A 19795-nucleotide genomic window follows, 5' to 3' on the forward strand; every position below is an offset into this window, starting at 1 on the left:
CGACCTCATGACTTGGTTTTTGCTCTTACATGCAGTGTCAACTGTGTGACCGTAGACAGGTGTGTGTCCAATCAATTGAATTTACCACAGGTGGACTTTGTAGTTGTAGAAACATCTCAAGGATGATCAATGGAAACAGGATGCACCTGAGCTCAATTTCCAGTCATTATGGGGTATTATGTGTGGATAGATGAGTTTTATTTTTTGGTCAATTTTAGAATAAGGCTGTTACTTAACAAAATATGGAAACAGTGAAGGGGTCTGACTTCTTTATGAATGCACTGTATATGTGTGGGTAATAATATTTCACATAACAATATTATTGTGTGTGTTTGTACTGTGCGTTTCCCGGCTATTATCCCATTGCTAGTTACCCATTCTAAAACTGGGTACATGTTAAAGGTGTCAGTGTATTTATTTTACGTGTATTTATTTTACTGTTGCAGCTGAAGTGTATAGTGTTGAGTTGTCAGCGTACATAGACCCACAAGCTTTATTCAAGGTCAGTGGAAGATCATTAGTAAAAACAGAAAAGAATAATGGCCCTAGTCAGCTGCCCTGCAGTACATCAAACTCAACTCAATTTGTATGAGAGGCTTCCATTAATGAAAACCGTCTGTGTTCTATTAGACAGGTAACTCTCAATCCATAATAAGACAGAGGATGTAAATCCATAACACCTACATTTTTTTCAGCAATAGGTTATGATCAATGACATCAAAAGCTGCAGTGAAGTCTAACAGATCAGCTCCCACAATTCTTATCATGATGGTGGCAGAATCTTTGGATAACATTTTCCACAACACTGTCAATTTCTTTCAGACAATTATCGGTCCTTTGTGTCAGTGCCGAGCATGTTGAGTACCCTTCCCTATAAGCATGCTGAACATCTGTTGTTACTTTTCTGTAAAACACCTATATATTTGATCAAACACCATTTTTTCAAAAAGTTTGTTGAGCACTTGTAACAGGCTGATTGGTCGGCTGTTTGAACCATTAAAGGGTGTTCTGCTATTCTTGGGTAGTGGAATGACCTTTCCCTCCCTCCATGTCTGAGGGCACACAGTCTTCTAGGCTTAAATTGAAGATGTGGCAAACAGGAGGGTATTCTGCTACCAACTTCAGCAATTTACCATCCAAGTTGTCGGTACCAGGTGGTTTGTCCTTATTTATAGATAGCAAAAAAATATATACCTGTTCCACACCCACTTTGTGGAACTCTCCACTACAGTGCTTGTCTTTCATTACTTGGTCCATTATGCATGAACATGAAGGCTAAGCATGTTGTTTGCATGTCATGCCTAAATTTGCTAATATTGTCAACAAAAAAGTTACTAAAGTGGTTGGCAATATCAAAGGGATTTGCTATGAACAAGGCATCTGCCACAATGAAGGATGGAGCCGAGTTAGCTTTTTTTGCCTAGAATTATTTAAATTTACTCCAGAGATGTTTTACTATTTCATTCTTTATATCATTCAACTGTGTTCCATAGTGTAGTTTCTTCTTCTTTTTGTTTAGCTATGTTATTTCTGTATTTACTGTATGTTTGCCAGTCTGCTGTGTTTCAGACATATTTCCTATTCCCTTTGCCTCATCGCTCTCAGCCATACAGTTTTTCAATTCATCATCTATTCACGGGGATTTGGCAGTTCTGACAGACAGTTTCTTGATGAGCTCATGCTTAGCCATAACCAGAAGAAGCAGTTTCATATATGCTTCAAGTGTAGCGTCAGGATATTCGTCATTACACACATCAGACCAAAAAATATTCTTCACATCTTCGACAGGTGTGTTAGGATTGGAGACAGGGGTAAATGTATGACCTGAGGACCCAAACTGCCATCACTTCATCTGGAAGATAGCATACTGTATACTTAGTGCAGCGTTTGGACATCAAATACCTATCTTCGCACAGACACGCACACACACTCACACACACTCACACTCTCTCGCTCTCTGTGGGAGTTAGTCTTCAAAAGCTTGAGAAACATTCAGTCCAGCGTTCACACTGCTATTACCCTGGAGAATTGCTCATCAATCCAAACTCACTTCAGTCCGATACACGACATCTCTCTGTCTCTGGCAATCACTCTCCCCATCTCTCTTTCTTTTTCTCTCTTTTTCTTATTCTCCCTCACTCTCTCTTACTCTTCCTGTATCCCCTTTATCTTTCTATCTTTCTCTCTTTCTCTCTCCCCCTCCCCATCTCTAACCCCTTTTATCTCTTTCTCTCTCCCCCTCCCCATCTCTAACCACTTTTCTCTCTCCCCCTCCCCATCTCTAACCCCTTTTCTCTCTTTCTCTCTCCCCCTCCCCATCTCTAACCCCTTTTCTCTCTTTCTCTCCCCCTCCCCATCTCTAACCCCTTTTCTCTCTTTCTCTCTCCCCCTCCCCATCTCTAACCCCTTTTCTCTCTTTCTCTCTCCCCCTCCCCATCTCTAACCCCTTTTCTCTCTTTCTCTCTCCCCCTCCCCATCTCTAACCCCTTTTCTCTCTTTCTCTCTCCCCCTCCCCATCTCTAACCCCTTTTCTCTCTTTCTCTCTCCCCCTCCCCATCTCTAACCCCTTTTCTCTCTTTCTCTCTCCCCCTCCCCATCTCTAACCCCTTTTCTCTCTTTCTCTCTCCCCCTCCCCATCTCTAACCCCTTTTCTCTCTTTCTCTCTCCCCTCCCCATCTCTAACCCCTTTTCTCTCTTTCTCTCTCCCCCTCCCCATCTCTAACCCCTTTTCTCTCTTTCTCCCCTCCCCATCTCTAACCCTTTTCTCTTCTTCTCTCCCCTCCCCACTAACCCCTTCTCTTCCTCCCCCCATCTCTAACCCCTTTTCTCTCTTTCTCTCTCCCCCTCCCCATCTCTAACCCCTTTTCTCTCTTTCTCTCTCCCCCTCCCCATCTCTAACCCCTTTTCTCTCTTTCTCTCTCCCTCTCCCCATCTCTAACCCCTTTTCTCTCTTTCTCTCTCCCCCTCCCCATCTAACCCCTTTTCTCTCTTTCTCTCCCCCTCCCCATCTCTAACCCCCTTTCTCTCTCCCCCTCCCCATCTCTAACCCCTTTTCTCTCTTTCTCTCTCCCCCTCCCCATCTCTAACCCCTTTTCTCTCTTTCTCTCTCCCCCTCCCCATCTCTAACCCCTTTTCTCTCTTTCTCTCCCCCTCCCCATCTAACCCCTTTTCTCTCTTTCTCTCTCCCCCTCCCCATCTCTAACCCCTTTTCTCTCTTTCTCTCTCCCCCTCCCCATCTCTAACCCTTTTCTCTCTCCCCCTCCCCATCTCTAACCCCTTTTCTCTCTTTCTCTCTCCCCCTCCCCATCTCTAACCCCTTTTCTCTCTTTCTCTCTCCCCCTCCCCATCTCTAACCCCTTTTCTCTCTTTCTCTCTCCCTCTCCCATCTCTAACCCCTTTTCTCTCTTTCTCTCTCCCCCTCCCCATACTCTAACCCCTTTTCTCTCTTTCCCCATCTAACCCCTTTCTCTTTCTTTCCCTCCCCATCTCTAAGACCTTCTCTCTTTCTCTCTCCCCTCCCCATATCTAACCCCTTTTCCTCTGCCCTTCCCATCTCAACCCCTTTTCTCTCTCCCCCTCCCCATCTCTAACTCCTTTTCTTTTTCTCTCCCCCTCCCCATCCTCAACCCCTTTTCTCTCTCCCCTCCCCATCTCTAACCCCTTTCTTCTCTTTCCCTCCCCATCTCAACCCCTTTCTCTCTTTCTCTCTCCCCTCCCCATCTCTAACCCCTTTCTCTCTCCCCCTCCCCATCTTAATCCCTTTCTCTCTTCTTTCTCTTCCCCTCCCCATCTCTTACCCTCTTTCCCTCTTCCCCTCCCCATCTCTAACCCCTTTCTCTCTTTCTCTCTCCCCTCCCCATCTCTAACCCCTTTCTTTCTTTCTCTCTCCCCCTCCCCATCTTAGTCCCTTTTCTCTCTCCCCTCCCCATCTCTAACCCCTTTTCTCTCTTTTTCTCTCCCTCCCCATCTCATCCCTTTTCTTCCTCTTCCCCTCCCCATCTTACTCCTTTTCCCTCCCCCTCCCCATCTCTAACCCCTTTCTTTCTCTCTCCCCTCCCCATCTCTAACCCCTTTCTTTTTCCTTCCCTCCCCATTAAACCGTTTTCTTCTTTCTCTCTCCACCTCCCCATCTATAACCCCTTTTGCTTTCTTCCCCCTCCCCAATTTAAACCCCTTTTCTCTTTCTCTCTCCCCCTACCCATCTCTAACCCCTTTCTCTCTTTCTCTCTCCCCCTCCCCATCTAAACCCCTTTCTCTCTCTCTCCCCTCCCCATCTAATCCCTTTCTTTCTCTCTCCCCCCTCCCCATCTCTAACCCCTTTCTTCTTCCTTTCTCCCTCCCCATCTCAACCCCTTTCTTTCTCCTCTCCCCATCTTAATCCCTTCTTTCTCTCTCCCCCTCCCCATCTCTAACCCCTTTCTTCTCTCTCCCCCTCCCCATCTAATCCTTTTCTCTTTCTCTTCTCCCCCTCCCACCCCTCAACCCCTTTTCTTTCTCTTTCTCCCTCCCCATCTCTAACCCCTTTTTCTCTTCTCTTCCCTCCCCATCTCAACCCCTTTTCTCTTCTCTTTTCCCCCCTCCCCATCTCTAACCCCTTTTCCTCCTTTATCCCTCCCCAGCTCTAACCCCTTTTCTCTCTCCCCCTCCCCATCTCTAACCCCTTTCTTTCTTCCTTCCCCTCCCCATCTCTAACCCCTTTCTCTCTTTCTCTCTCCCCTCCCCATCTCTAACCCCTTCTTTCTCTCTCCCCCTCCCCATCTCATCCTTTTTCCTTCTCTTTCCCCTCCCCATCCTCAACCCCTTTCTTTCTCTCTCCCCCTCCCCATCTAACTCCTTTTCTCTTTCTCTCTCCCCCCTCCCCATTCTCTAACCCCTTTTCTCTTCTCTCTCCCCTCCCCATCTCTAACCCCTTTCTTTCTCTCTTTCCCTCCCCATCTCAACCCCTTTCTTTCTTCCTTCCCCTCCCCATCTCTAACCCCTTTCTCTCTTTCTCTTCCCCTCCCCATCTCTAACCCCTTTTCTCTCTCCCCCTCCCCATCTAACCCCTTTTCTCTCTCTTTCCCCTCCCTATCTCAACCCCTTTCTTCTTCTTTCCCCCTCCTAACCCCTTTCTCCTTCCCCCTCCCCATCTCTAACCCCTTTTCTCTCCCCCTCCCCATCTCTAAACCCTTTTCTCTCCCCTCCCCATCTTATCCTTTTCTCTCTCCCCCTCCCCATCTTGGTCCCCTTTTCTCTCTTTCTCTTCCCTCCCCATCTCTAACCCCCTTTCTCTCTTTCTCTTCCCCTCCCCATCTCTAACCCCTTTTCTCTCTTTCTCTCTCCCCTCCCATCCTCTAACCCCTTTTCTTTCTCTCTCCCTCCCCATCTAATCCTTTTTCCTTCCTCCTTCCCCATCTAATCCTTTTTCCTTCCTTCCTCCCTCCCCCATCTCTAACCCCTTTTCTCTCCCCTCCCCATCTCTAACCCCTTTTCTTTCTCTCTTCCCTCCCCATCTCTAACCCTTTTTTCTCTCTCCCCCTCCCCATCTCTAACCCCTTTTCTCTCTTTTCTCTCCCCCTCCCCATCTCTAACCCCTTTCTTCTTTCTCTCTCCCTCCCCATCTCTAATCCCTTTTCTCTCTTTCTTTCCCCCCTCCCCATCTCTAACCCCTTTTCTCTCTCTTTCCCCCTCCCCATCTCTAACCCCTTTTCTTTCTCTCCCCCTCCCCATCTCTAACCCCTTTTCTCTCTCCCCTCCCCATCCTCAACCCCTTTTCTCTCCCCTCCCCATTTATCCTCTTCTTTCCCTCCCCCTCCCCATCTCTAACCCCTTTCTTTCTCTTCCCCCTCCCCTATCTCAACCCCTTTCTTTCTCTCTCCCCTCCCCATCTCTAACCCCTTTCTCTCTCCCCCTCCCCATCTCAACCCCTTTCTTTCTCTTCCCTCCCCATCTCAACCCCTTTTCTCCCCTTCCTTCTCCCCTCCCCATCTAACCCCTTTCTTCTCTTCCCCCTCCCCATCTCTAACCCCTTTTCTCTCTTCTCTTTCCCCCTCCCCATCTCTAACCCCTTTTCTCTCTTTCTTTCCCTCCCCATCTCTAACCCTTTTTCTCTCCCCCTCCCTCCATCCCAACCCCTTTCTTCTTTCTCTCCCCTCCCCATCTCTAACCCCTTTTCTCTCTCCCCTCCCCTATCTTAACCCCTTTTCTCTCTTTCCTTCCCCCTCCCCATCTCTATCCTTTCTTTCTCTCTCCCTCCCCATCTCTAACCCCTTTTCCTCTTCCCTCCCCATCTCAACCCCTTTTCTCTCTCCCCTCCCCATCTCAACCCCTTTCTTTCTTTCTCTCTCCCCTCCCCATCTCTAACCCCTTTCTCTCTTTCTCTCTCCCCCTCCCCATCTCAAACCCTTTTCTCTCTTCTCTTTCCCCCTCCCCATCTCTAACCCCTTTCTTTCTCTCTCCCCTCCCCATCTCAACCCCTTTCTTCTCTTCTCTCCCCCTCCCCATCTCAACCCCTTTTTCCTCCTTCTCTCTCCCCCTCCCCATCTCTAACCCCTTTTCTCTCTTCCCCTCCCCAGCTCTAACCCCTTTTCTCTCTCCCCTCCCCATCTCTAACCCCTTTTCTTCTCTTCCCTCCCCATCTCAACCCCTTTCTCCTTCTCTCTCCCCCTCCCCATCCTCTCACCCCTTTTCTCTCTCCCTCCCCATCGAACCCCTTTCTTCTCTTCCCCCTCCCCATCTAACTCCTTTTTCCCCTCTTCCCCCTCCCCATCTCTAACCCCTTTTCTCTCTCTTCCCCCTCCCCATCTCTAACCCCCTTTTCTTCTCTTTCTCCCTCCCCATCTCTAACCCCTTTCTTCCTCTCTCCCTCCCCATCTAAACCCCTTTCTCTCTTTCTCTCCCTCCCCAAGCTCTAACCCCTTTTCTCTCTCCCCCTCCCCATCTCTAACCCCTTTTCCTCTTCCCTCCCCATCTCTAACCCCTTTCTCTCTTCTCTTTCCCCCTCCCCATCTCAACCCCTTTTCCTTCCCCTCCCCATTTAACCCCTTTTCTCTCTTTCTCTCCCCTCCCCATCTCTAACCCCTTTCTCTCTCCCCCTCCCCATCTCTAACCCCTTTCTCTTCCTTCCTCCTCCCCATCTCTAACGCCCTTTCTTCTTCCTCTTCCCTCCCCATCTCTAACCCCTTTCTTTCTTCCTCTTCCCTCCCCATCTCTAACCCCTTTTCTCTCTTCTCTTCTCCCTCCCCATCTCTAACCCCTTTCTCTTCTCTTTCCCCTCCCCCATCTCAACCCCTTTTCCTTCCTTCTCCCCCTTCCCATCTCTCAACCCCTTTCTTTCTCTTCCTCCTCTCCATCTCTAACCCCTTTCTTTCTCTCTCCCCTCCCCATTTCTAACCCCTTTTCTTCTTCTTTCCCCCTCCCCATCTCTAACCCCTTTTCTTCTCTTTCCCTCCCCATCTCTAACCCCTTTTCTTCTTTTCCTTCCCTCCCCATCTCAAACCCCTTTCTCTCTTTCTCTCTTCCCCTCCCCATCTCTAACCCCTTTTCTCTCTTCTCTCTCCCCCTCCCCATCTCAACCCCTTTTCTCTCTCCCCTCCCCATCTCTAACCCCTTTTCTCTTCTCTTCCCCCTCCCTAACCCCTTTTCTCTCTCCCCTCCCCATCTCTAACCCCTTTTTCCCTCTCCCTCCCCTATTAAACCCTTTTCTCTCTTTCCCTCCCCATCCTCAACCCCTTTTCCTTCCCCTCCCCATCTCTAACCCCTTTTCTTTCTCTCTCCCCTCCCCATCTCAACCCCCTTTCTCTTTCTCTTTCCCTCCCCATCTCTAACCCCTTTCTTTCTCTCTCCCTCCCCATCTCAACCCCTTTCTTTCCTTCCCTCCCCATCTCTAACCCCTTTTCTCTCTCCCCTTCCCCATCTAACTCCTTTCTTTCTCTCTCCCCCTTTCCATCCTCAACCCCTTTTCTCTCTCCCCCTCCCCATCTCTAACCCCTTTCTTCTCTCTCCCCTCCCCATCTCTAACCCCTTTTCTCTCTCCCCCTCCCCATCCCCATCTTAAACCCCTTTTCTCTCTTTCTCTCTCCCCTCCCCATCTCTAACCCCTTTCTCTCTTTCTCTCTCCCCCTCCCCATCTCTAACCCCTTTCTTCTTCCTCTCTCCCTCCCCATCTAATCCCTTTCTTTCCCTCCCCATCTCTAACCCCTTTCTTTCTCTTCCCCTCCCACTCAACCCCTTTCTCCCTTTCTCTCTCCCTCTCCATCTAACCCCTTTTCTTTCCTTCCCTCCCCATCTCTTAACCCCTTTCTTTCTCTTCCCCTCCCCAGCTCAACCCCTTTTCCTCCTTGCCCATCTCAACCCTTTTTCTCTCTTCCCCTCCCCATCTTACTCCTTTTCTTCTCTTCCCCTCCCCATCTCAACCCCTTTTCTCTCTCCCTCCCCATCTCAACCCCTTTCTTTCTTCCTTCCTCCTTCCATCTCTAACCCCTTTCTTCCTTCCTCCCCTATCTCAACCCCTTTTCTCTCCCCCTCCCCATCTCTAACCCCTTTTCTCTTCCCCCTCCCCATCTCTAACCCCTTTCTTCTTCTCTTTCCCTCCCCATCTCTAACCCCTTTCTTCTTTCTCTCTCCCCCTCCCCATCTCTTAACCCCTTTTCTCTCTTTCTCTCTCCCCTCCCCATCTCTTACTCCTTTCTCTCTTTCTCTCCCCCTCCCCAGCTTTAGCCCTTTTCTCTCTCCCCCTCCCCATCTCTAACCCCTTTCTTCTCTTCCCTCCCCATCTCAACCCCTTTCTCTCTTTCTCTCTCCCTCCCCATCTCTCAACCCCTTTTCTCTCCCCCTCCCCATTCCTCACCCCTTTCTTTCTCTCCCCTCCCCATCTTAACTCCTTTTCTCTCTCCCCTCCCCATCTCTAACCCCTTTCTTTCTCTCTCCCCTCCCCATCTTAATCCCTCTTCTCTTTCTCTCTCCCCCTCTCCATTTAACCCCTTTTCTCTCTTTCTCTCTCCCCCTCCCCATCTCTAACCCCTTTTCTTCTTCCTTCCCCTCCCCATCTCTAACCCCTTTCTTTCTCTCTCCCCCTCCCCATCTCTAACCCCTTTCTTTCTCTCTCCCCCTCCCCATCTCTAACCCCTTTTCTCTCTTTCTCTCTCCCCCTCCCCATCTCTAACCCCTTTTCTCTTTTTCCTTCCCTCCCCATCTCTAACCCCTTTTCTCTCTTCTCTCTCCCTCTCCCCATCTCAACCCCTTTTCTCTCTTTCTCTCTCCCCTCCCCATCTCTAACCCCTTTCTCTCTTTCTCTCTCCCCCTCCCCATCCTCAACCCCTTTTCTCTCCCCCTCCCCATCTTAAACCCCTTTTCTCTCTTTCTCTCTCCCCTCCCCATCTCTAAACCCTTTCTTCTTTCCCTCCCCCCTCCCCATCTTAATCCCTTTTTCCTTCTCCTCCCCATCTCTAACCCCTTTTCTCTCTCTTTCCCTCCCCATCTTAAACCCCTTCCTTCTTCTCTCTTCCCCTCCCCATCTCTAAACCCCTTCCTTCTCTCTCCCCTCCCCATCTTAATCCCTTTTCTTCTTTCTCTCTCCCCTCCCCATCTCTAACCCCTTTCTTCCTCTCCCCTCCCCATCTAATCCCTTTTCCCTCTCTTTCTCTCTCCCCCTCCCCATCTCTAACCCCTTTTCTCTCTTTCTCTCCCCCTCCCCTTCTCTAACCCCCTTTTCTCTCTCCCCCTCCCCATCTCTAACCCCTTTTCTCTCTTTCTCTCTCCCCCTCCCCATCTCTAACCCCTTTTCTCTCTTCTCTCTCCCCCTCCCCATCTCTAACCCCTTTTCTCTCTTTCTCTCTCCCCCTCCCCATCTCTAACCCCTTTTCTCTCTCCCCCCTCCCCATCTCTACCCCTTTCTCTCCCCCTCTCTACCCTTTTCTCTCTTTCTCTCCCCCTCCCCCTCTCTACCCCTTTTCTCTCTTTCTCTCTCTCCCCTCCCCATCTCTAACCCCTTTTCTCTCTTCTCTCTCCCCCTTCCCCACTCTAACCCTTTTCTCTCTTTCTCTCTCCCCCTCCCCATCTCTAACCCCTTTTCTCTCTCCCCCTCCCCCATCTCTAACCCCTTTTCTCTCTTTCTCTCTCCCCCTCCCCATCTCTAACCCCTTTTCTCTCTTTCTCTCCCCCTCCCCAGCTCTAACCCCTTTTCTCTCTCCCCCTCCCCATCTCTAACCCCTTTTCTCTCTTTCTCTCCCCCTCCCCATCTCTAACCCCTTTCTCTCTTTCTCTCTCCCCTCCCCATCTCTAACCCCTTTTCTCTCTTTCTCTCTCCCCCTCCCCATCTCTAACCCCTTTTCTCTCTTTCTCTCCCCCTCCCCATCTCTAACCCCTTTCTCTCTTTCTCTCTCCCCCTCCCCATCTCTAACCCCTTTTCTCTCTTTCTCTCTCCCCCTCCCCATCTCTAACCCCTTTTCTCTCTCTTTCTCTCCCCCTCCCCATCTCTAACCCCTTTTCTCTCTTTCTCTCCCCCTCCCCATCTCTAACCACTTTTCTCTCTTTCTCTCTCCCCCTCCCCATCTCTAACCCCTTTTCTCTCTTTCTCTCTCCCCCTCCCCATCTCTAACCCCTTTTCTCTCTTTCTCTCTCCCCCTCCCCATCTCTAACCCCTTTTCTCTCTTTCTCTCTCCCCCTCCCCATCTCTAACCCCTTTTCTCTCTTTCTCTCTCCCCCTCCCCATCTCTAACCCCTTTTCTCTCTTTCTCTCTCCCCCTCCCCATCTCTAACCCCTTTTCTCTCTTTCTCTCTCCCTCTCCCCATCTCTAACCCCTTTTCTCTCTTTCTCTCTCCCCCTCCCCATCTCTAACCCCTTTTCTCTCTTTCTCTCTCCCCCTCCCCATCTCTAACCCCTTTTCTCTCTTTCTCTCTCCCCCTCCCCATCTCTAACCCCTTTTCTCTCTTTCTCTCTCCCCCTCCCCATCTCTAACCCCTTTTCTCTCTTTCTCTCTCCCCCTCCCCATCTCTAACCCCTTTTATCTCTTTCTCTCTCTCCCTCCCCATCTCTAACCCCTTTTCTCTCTCCCCCTCCCCATCTCTAACCCCTTTTCTCTCTTTCTCTCTCCCCCTCCCCATCTCTAACCCCTTTTATCTCTTTCTCTTTTCTTTAAAGGAACACAAATCTGACACAATCATTTCCGTTCACATTACTGAAAACAAGTTTCACCATTTCTCAGGTACAATTTGATCTCAATGACTTATAGAATGTTATTAAAATATTATGAAACTTTACACACATTATCTTAATGATCGACACCAATGGCATTTGAAACGCAATAATCGTCTGTTGACATCTAATTGTGTTGGATTAGAGGCAGCCGCAGTGATATTTGTGGTTATTGAAAGGAGAGCACACACACACACAGGTATGAAGGTTGAAATGTTCCTGTTCATTTCTCATTTATCCACCAATCATCCTCCATCTTCCTCTCAGCGGCAGTCGCAACACTTATGGAGAGGGAAACATTATATCTGAGTGTGTGCGTGTTCTGAAAACAAGACTTCTTCTAGGAAATAAGCTGTCAAACAGTGCCATCAGCTGGTAGTGGTGTGCAGGCTTTTGCTCACGCCATGCTCTACCGAAATAACTACAAATTATTAGGACCTTGATTAGCTAAATCAGATGTGTTACAGTATGGCTTGAGCAAAAGCCTGCACTCCAAACAATTAATCATTATCAGGAGAAGGGTTGACCACAAACTCTTATAACTCTATACAGTGCCTTGCAAAAGTATTCACCCCCCTTGGCGTTTTTCCTATTTTGTTGCATTACAACCTGTTATTTAAATTGATTTTTATTTGGATTTCAAATAACTTGTTTAAAAAAATGAAAAAAAACTGAAAAGTGGTGTGTGTATATGTATTCACCCCCTTTGCTATGAAGCCCCTAAATAAGATATGGTGCAACCAATTACCTTCAGAAGTCACATAATTTGTTAAATAAAGTCCACCTGTATGCAATCTAAGTGTCACATGATCTGTCACATGATCTCAGTATATATAAACCTGTTCTGAAAGGCCCCCGTGTCTGCAACACCACTAAGCAAGGGGCACCACCAAGCAAGCGGCACCATGAAGACCAAGGAGCTCTCCAAACAGGTCAGGGACAAAGTTGTCCCTGACAACTTTGGGTTGGGTTAGGGTTAGGTCATAAAAAAATATCAGAAACTTTGAACATCTCACGGAGCACCATTAAATCCATTATTTAAAAAATGTAAGAATATGGCACCACAACAAACCTGCCAAGAGAGGGCCGCCCACTAAAACTCACGGACCAGGCAAAGAGGGCATTAATCTGAGACCAAAGATAACCTTGAAGGAGCTGCAAAGCTCCACAGCGGAGATTGGAGTATCTGTCCATAGGACCACTTTAAGCCGTACACTCCAGAGAGATGGGCTTTATGGAAGAGTGGCCAGAAAAAATAAGCAAACATGTTTGGTGTTCGTCAAAAGGCATGTGGGAGACTCCCCAAACATATGGAAGAAGGTACTCTGGTCAGATGAGACTAAAATTGAGCTTTTTGGCCTACAAGGAAAACACTATGTCTGGCGCAAACCCAACACCTCTCATCACCCCGAGAACATCCCGTCAGTGAAACCTAGTCGTGGCAGCATCATGCTGTGGGGATGTTTTTCATTGGCAGGAACTGGGAAACTGGTCAGAATTGAAGGAATGATGGATGGTGCTAAATACAGGGGAAGTCTTGAGTGAAATCTGATTTGAGACTGGGATGGAGGTTCACCTTCCAGCAGGACAATGGACCTAAGCATACTGCTAAAGTAACACTCGAGTGGTTTAAGGGGAAACATGTAAATGTCTTGGAATGACCTAGTCAAAGCCCAGACCTCAATCCAATTCAGAATCTGTGGTATGACTTAAAGATTGCTGTACACCAGCGGAACCCATCCAACTTGAAGGAGCTGGAGCAGTTTTGCCTTGAAGAATGGGCAAAAATCCCAGTGGTTAGATGTGCTTATAGAGACATACCCCAAGAGACTTGCAGCTGTAATTGCTGCAAAAGTTGGCTCTACAAAGTATTGACTTTGGAGGGGGGGGGGGATAGTTATGCATGCTCAAGTTTTCTGTTTTTTTGGTATTATTTCTTGTTTGTATCACAATAAAAAATATTTTGCATCTTCATAGTGGTAGGCATGTTGTGTAAATCAAATGATACAACCCCCCCCAAAATCTATTTTAATTCCAGGTTGTAAGGCAACAAAATAGGAAAAATGCCAAGGGGTGTGAATACTTTCGCAAGCCACTGTAACTGCAGAAACACAACTGTTTAAATATACACTGAATTCAAATATAAACACAACATGCAACAATTTCAAAGATTTTACATGAGGAAATCAGTCAATTGAAATACATGAATTAGGCCCTAATCTATGGATTTCACATGACTGGGAATACAGATACACATCTGTTGGTCACAGATACATAAAAAAGAATGTAGGAGCGTGGATCAGAAAAACCAGCCAGTATCTGGTGTGACCACACATTTCCTTCCCATGGAGTTGATCAGGCTGTTGTGGCCTGTGGAATGTTGTCCCATTCCTCTTCAAAGGCTGTGCAGAAGTTACTGGATATTGGCGGGAACTGGAACATGCTGTCATACGCATCCCAAACATACTCAATGGGTGACATGTCGGGTGAGTATGCAGGCCATGGAAGAACTCTGACATTTTCAGCTTCCAGGATTTGTGTACAGATCCGTGCATTATTATGCTGAAACATAAGGTGATGGCGGCAAATGAATGGCACAGCAATGGGCCTCATGATCTCGTCACGGCATCTCTGTGCATTGAAATTGCCATCGATACAACTTTGACATCAGCAAACAGCTCGCCCACACGACGCCATACACTCTGTAGGTCATCTGCTTCCTACAGTTGAAACCGGGATGCATCCGTGAAGGGCACACTTCTCCAGTGTGCCAGTGGCCATCGAAGGTCAGCATTTTCCAACTGAAGTCGGTTACAACACCGAACTGCAGTCAGGTCAAGACCCCGGTGAGGACGATGAGCAGACAGATCAGGTTCCCTGAGACGGTTTCTGACAGTTTGTGCAGAAATTCTTTGGTTGTGCAAATCCACAGTTTCATCAGCTATCCGGATGTGGAGGTCCAGGGCTGGTGTGGTTACACGTGGTCTGAGGTTGTGAGGCCGATTGGACGTACTGCCAAATTCTCTAAAACGACGTTGGAGGTGGCTTATGGTAGAGAAATTAACATTAAATGATCTGGAAACAGCTCTGGTGGACATTCCTGCAGTCAGCATGCAAATTGCACGCTCCCTCAAAACTTGAGACATGTCTGGCATTATGTTGTGTGACAAAACTTCTCATTTTAGAGTGGTCTATTATTGTCGCCAGCACAAGGTGCACTTGTGTAATGATCATGCTGTTTTAATCAGCTTCTTGATATGCCACACCTATTTGGTGGGTGGATTATCTTGGCAAAGGAGAAATGCTCAATAACAGGGAGGAAAACAAATTTGTGCACAAAATTTGAGAGAAATACAAAAAAAATTGTGGACAATTTCTGGTATATTTTATTTCAGCTCATGAAACCAACACTTTACATGTTGCGTTTATATTTTTGTTTAGTATTGAACACCACCACTCTATTTCACCGTGATTGTTGTAAATGAGTTTTCCAGTACTAATAACAATGAATGAATATAGTGTTATATACCGCATGTGTTTTATGTGTTAAATCTTGTGAATAATAATAGTTTTGCATATTCAATCGAAAGTCAATAAATTACATAATTATACATATCAATGTAAGAGCTAACGAGTGTAACTCAGTGGACAACTTTTTTGTTAGAATAAGAACATAAACAACCAGTATGAGCATAGTGATGTAGAAACCATATTGAGGCACTAATGCTTTTTTTATTAATTTAAGCAATTGAAATTCTCTGTGGAGTTCTCTGAAGTAAGAAGCAGGAAACGCTTCTGACCACAAAGACTGTTTAACCTCTATCCCTTCCTCCGGTTCCTCCTTCCCTGTCTCCATTCCAGCAGTGGGTATATTGATCTTTTCATAATTCCCTCACTCACTGACCACTCTGAAACCACTATCCATTTCCCTTTGTCTATAGTCATTTAGAAAAATAACACTAATGAAACTTTAACACACAGACAAAACATTAACAAGACTCTTAAAAGTGAACTATGACTTATTCGTCTCATTGAGAACAGGGAGAGAGAAAGAGAGAGTGGAAGAGAAAAAGAAAGAAAGAGAAAGAGTTGAGCAAAAAAGTTGATCATCTATTTCATGAATTTGGTGGAAAACCTTTACCATTAGAATTGGTACATATTCAACATTACCTCCCAATCCATTATTACCTAGGAAGAAAGGTTTAGACTATAGTTAGTGGTGCTACATGATACTAGTAATCTAAATACATGGTCAGGAAGAAGCTCCAAGTCCAGCTGACATGACAATCACATGACGTGTAAGTTTGATCTAACTTTCTCAGCAAATTGTCAAAGACTCCAGCTACCCAAGTCATAGACTGTTGTCTCTGCTAGCGCATGGTAAGGGGTAGCAATACACCAAGTCTGAAACCAACAGGATCCTGAACAGATTCTACCCCCAAGCCATAAGACTGGTGAATAGGTAGTTAAATAGTTAACCAATAGCTGCCCAGACTATCTGCATTGACCCTTTTGCATGAACTCTTTTGACTCGTCACATACACTGCTGCTATTATTTGTTATTTCGTTTCCTAGTCACTTTATCCCTACCTATATGTACATATCTATCTCAGTTACCTCGTACCCCTGCACATCCACTCAGTACTGGTACCCCGTGTATGTAGCCAAGTTATCGTTACTCATTGTGCATTTATTCCTTATGTTATTATGACTTGTTTTCTCTCTGCATTGTTGGGAAGGGCCCTTTAGTAAGACTTTTACTGTTAGTCTACACCTGTTGTTTACAAAGCATGTGACAAATACAATTAGATTTGAACTACATACATTACGCTTAGTCTACATGTGAGGAGCTTACCCCCCTCTGGGCGCAGACATCAATTCAATGTCAATTCCACATTAGTTCAATGTCATTTCATTGACTACATCAGGGAGAAATAGCTGTGTTCAAGGGCTAGATAGGAAAAGTTTTAAAGTTTTAACTATTATGGAAGATCATTGTTCATTGTTAGTACTAGTTTGGTAGCTGGTTAAACAACAGCAGACAGCTGGGCAGCCATTTGGTTTTGGAGCTGGAAGGATAAGCATCGGATAGAACTAGAAGACTAATTAATTGTCAGTAGCTGAGAAAGGTGACTGGTTGTCATTTGTCAATAGCTAGACCAGGAGTACCAATAGTTTGTAGGATTTTGAAAAACTAGCTATAGTACCAGAGGTCTAACAGGTAAGTAACAAGTTCAGTCTCCAGAGGAAACTAGTTGGTTAGGGTTAATATTAGGGGTCAGCGGTTAGAGGCCAGAGGTCCCAGCCTCTACTTGAGGCTCTTCTCTTTAGGCATTTTGTTAGGAGGCAGGAGTAGTTCTGAGTCCTCCTGGGGCCCCGGGCCCTTCATCGCCATACTGGCCCCTACCATAGCTGGATAACTCCTGTTCCTCCTCATCCCCTCTGGTCCAAAGGGCGACCCGGGCCTCCGTAGCCCACCCAGAGGCCCCAGGAGGGGGCTTGGTCCCCCGGTTACACCCCCTGGTCCTGGAGGACACCCAGCCACACCCAGGCGCCTCACCTTGTCCACCAGGTTGAGGTTATGAACTGTGACGCTAACATCTGTCTGGCTCTCACAATCTCTCCCCCTCTGCTGCCTCCTGCTCCGGCTGCTTCCCATCCCCCCCGCTACTTCCTTCAGAATGGACCGTGCCGGCTTGGAGGCCAGGAAGTTGTCATAGGAAGGAGACTTGAAGTCGAAGCCCGCGGGGGTGTTGGTCCCCGAGGATGGGGGGTCGTGTCCTGTGGGGGAGTTGGGGGGAGTGGAGGGGCGGAGGGAGTCGGGGTGGGGGGCTGGGTGGAGGTTAGGGGTGATAGAGGTACTGAACAGCACCCCTCCGCTCCCCACCCCGGTCCCGCCAGCCCTGTCCCAGCCCTGGGTCTGGTGGTGGTACATGGCTGCAGAGATGCCTCTCTCCTGCAGAAGGCGCACTAATCCCAGAGAGGTACTGGTGGTACGTGTGGCTTCCCTGAAGAAGGGGAAATCATATACACACACGGGCAGGTGCACACACACACACACACACACACACACACACACACACACACACACACACACACACACACACACACACACACACACACACAGACAAAGTCCTGGGAATGAGATGTAGTAGCTAGAGTCAATCTATCAAGTTGTATATATTTGTGTGTGTGTGTGTGTGTGTGTGTGCGTGTGTGTGTGTGTGTGTGTGTGTGTACCTGAGGTTGGTAGAGGACTCAGAGGGTCGTAGTAGACTCATCCTGCGGGGTGTATGACAGGGCGTGGCAGCGGGAGTGGCCAGGATAGATGATGTCATCACACAGGATGACGAGGACATGCCGGGGTTAACACTGGAGAGGAGGGAAGGGATAACAACACCATTTGAAAAAGACGGGCAGAGAAAGAACAGAGAACATTGAGACTGGACACTGCAACAATTGTGATATAGTAGAGAACAAGTGTACACTTTAGAGAGAAGAGGGAGAAGGAGGAGTATGGTGGTAGAGAAGGAGGAGAGGGAGGTGTATGGTGGTAGAGAAGGAGGAGAGGAAGGTGTATGGTGGTAGAGAAGGAGGAGATGGAGGTGTATGGTGGTAGAGAAGGAGGAGATGGAGGTGTATGGTGGTAGAGAAGGAGGAGATGGAGGTGTATGGTGGTAGAGAAGGAGGAGAGGGAGGTGTATGGTGGTAGAGAAGGAGGAGAGGGAGGTGTAGGGTGGTAGAGAAGGAGGAAATGTAGGTGTATGGTGTGTCTCTGTACCTGGGTGTGACTCGGGTCAGCTCATCAGTTGGGTGTAGGATACGACAGGTAGTAAAGGTGTAGGTAGAGCTGGTATGGGCCATGCATTTACCTGGGTAGTACACCGCTGAAAACACAAAGACACAAACACACAGAATAGTCTATCTGTTCTCCTCTACCTTTCCTGGCTGGAAAAGTGGCAGTGAACCACTGAACCCCTCAGTGAACCACTGAACCAGTGTTTATATGACTGAACCAGTCAACCACTTAGTTAACCACTAAAACACGTTCTCTTTCTGTTTATCTATTTCTATCGCTCTCTCTGTCTTTTGAATCGCTCTCTCTCTCTATCACTTTGAATATAAATGGTTAAGTATTCTTAGTATCTAACATGTTGTTGTAGCATCTATCATAGTATCTGTATGTGCATATAGAAACATACCTGCAGGATCAGTGTTGCTTAGGTGAGGGGAGGGAGAGGGGGTTGAGGGTGAGGCGAGGTGGCTGGGGGGGGCAGAGGGGTAAGGAGGGTGAGGCTGAGGGGGGAGGGCGGGGGAGGCAGAGGCTGAGGAGGTGGGGAGACTCTGGAAGTACTGCTCTCCTGGTTCATCCTCCTCGAAACCACCCCATGGATACACCTGCAACACCCAAACGTACACACAAACACACAGGTTATTCCATATACATACACACCCATGGGAAACACACACACACACTTACCTGTTCCAGCTCTAGTTCCAGAGGCCTGAAGCCTTTAGGTACAACCCCAGGTCTAGCATCCAGGATCACTCCTAAGTGGGGCTGAGCCAACTGCTGCCAGTGGTGAAGGGTCGCAGAGCCTGGAGACGACAGGACCAAGAGAGAAAGGGTGAGAGAAACATATTACATACAAGCACAGGCACACACACACACACACACACAGGCACACACACAGGCACACACACACACACACAGGCACACACACACACGCACGCGCACGCACGCACGCACGCACACAAACACACACACACACACATTTTCACAATTTGCTATATATGGTTAAACATTTGAGAGAAGTGAGGAAAGTGGGTGTGTTTTATTGTATTGCATGAAAACATCTCAACTGTAGATGGTGGTTAAAGCCATAACAGTAAAGCCCAACACAAAGCTAGGGAGGCTGCAGAGAAAGATGAGACTGCAGAGAAAATGAAAAAACACACACAGGCAACAGAAGTGAAAGAATGAAGAGAGCAAAAGAAGAGAATGAGGTCATGTTTTTATTGAAGATGCAGAGTAAAAGTTGAGTTAAACAGAAGATGAAAAATGTCATTGAAATTAGTAAATGAGATGAAAGAAATTAAAGTATTATAACAAGAAAGAAAGTAGCAGAGGGGGAAAGTACACCAAAACAGATGGAATGGTGAACTAAAGAGAAAATAAAGAGTTAGACTCAGACATCTCACATATTTAATGTTACATCAAAATGTTATCATGTTGTATGTTTCTCCCCTCACCAGCAGAGGGCAGCAGCAGCACAACAAAACACCACACTGCTCATGATTAAACTTATATTTTAGTTGATCCCCAGCCAACCTCTAGGCTGAGGGTCTCTATAGTAGGAGTGTTGTGAGGTGGAGAGGCCTGACTTACGATGGTGATGCATCAGAGACCAGAAGGAGTTAAACAACATTAAAGATACAGGACGCTCTCCTCTTTCTATCCCTTCTTCTGTCTCTATCCCCTGTTCTACCTCTCTAGCCCATCTCCTCCCTCGCTCCCTCTCGCTATCCAGCCCCCTCTTTTTGCTCCAACTTCTTCTCCCTCTCTCCCTCTCTCCTCCACTCTTTTCCCCATCCCTTCCCTCTCCCTCTCCTTCTCTCTCT

The 19795-nt window shown here is 47.5% G+C and overlaps 1 protein-coding gene across 6 annotated transcripts in view; it reads right to left on the reverse strand.

Moving 5' to 3' along the window:
- Positions 1-14536: 14536 nt before the first annotated feature.
- Positions 14537-19795, reverse strand: part of trak1b (trafficking protein, kinesin binding 1b) — a 51598-nt gene continuing 46339 nt past the window's right edge. For all 6 annotated transcript variants that reach the window (XM_090208909.1, XM_090208905.1, XM_090208906.1 and 3 more), the window contains exons 13-17: positions 18654-18772; positions 18376-18571; positions 17955-18060; positions 17414-17545; positions 14537-17181 (exon numbers count right to left, since the gene is read on the reverse strand). In XM_090208909.1, coding sequence (XP_090065035.1) covers positions 16482-17181; positions 17414-17545; positions 17955-18060; positions 18376-18571; positions 18654-18772 — 1253 coding nt within the window. In that variant the 3' untranslated portion in view covers positions 14537-16481. The remainder of the gene's footprint in view (positions 17182-17413; positions 17546-17954; positions 18061-18375; positions 18572-18653; positions 18773-19795) is intronic.

This window comes from Oncorhynchus mykiss, chromosome 18, assembly GCF_057628025.1.
Source record: "Oncorhynchus mykiss isolate SJ-2025 chromosome 18, ASM5762802v1, whole genome shotgun sequence".
Taxonomy (NCBI): domain Eukaryota; kingdom Metazoa; phylum Chordata; class Actinopteri; order Salmoniformes; family Salmonidae; genus Oncorhynchus; species Oncorhynchus mykiss.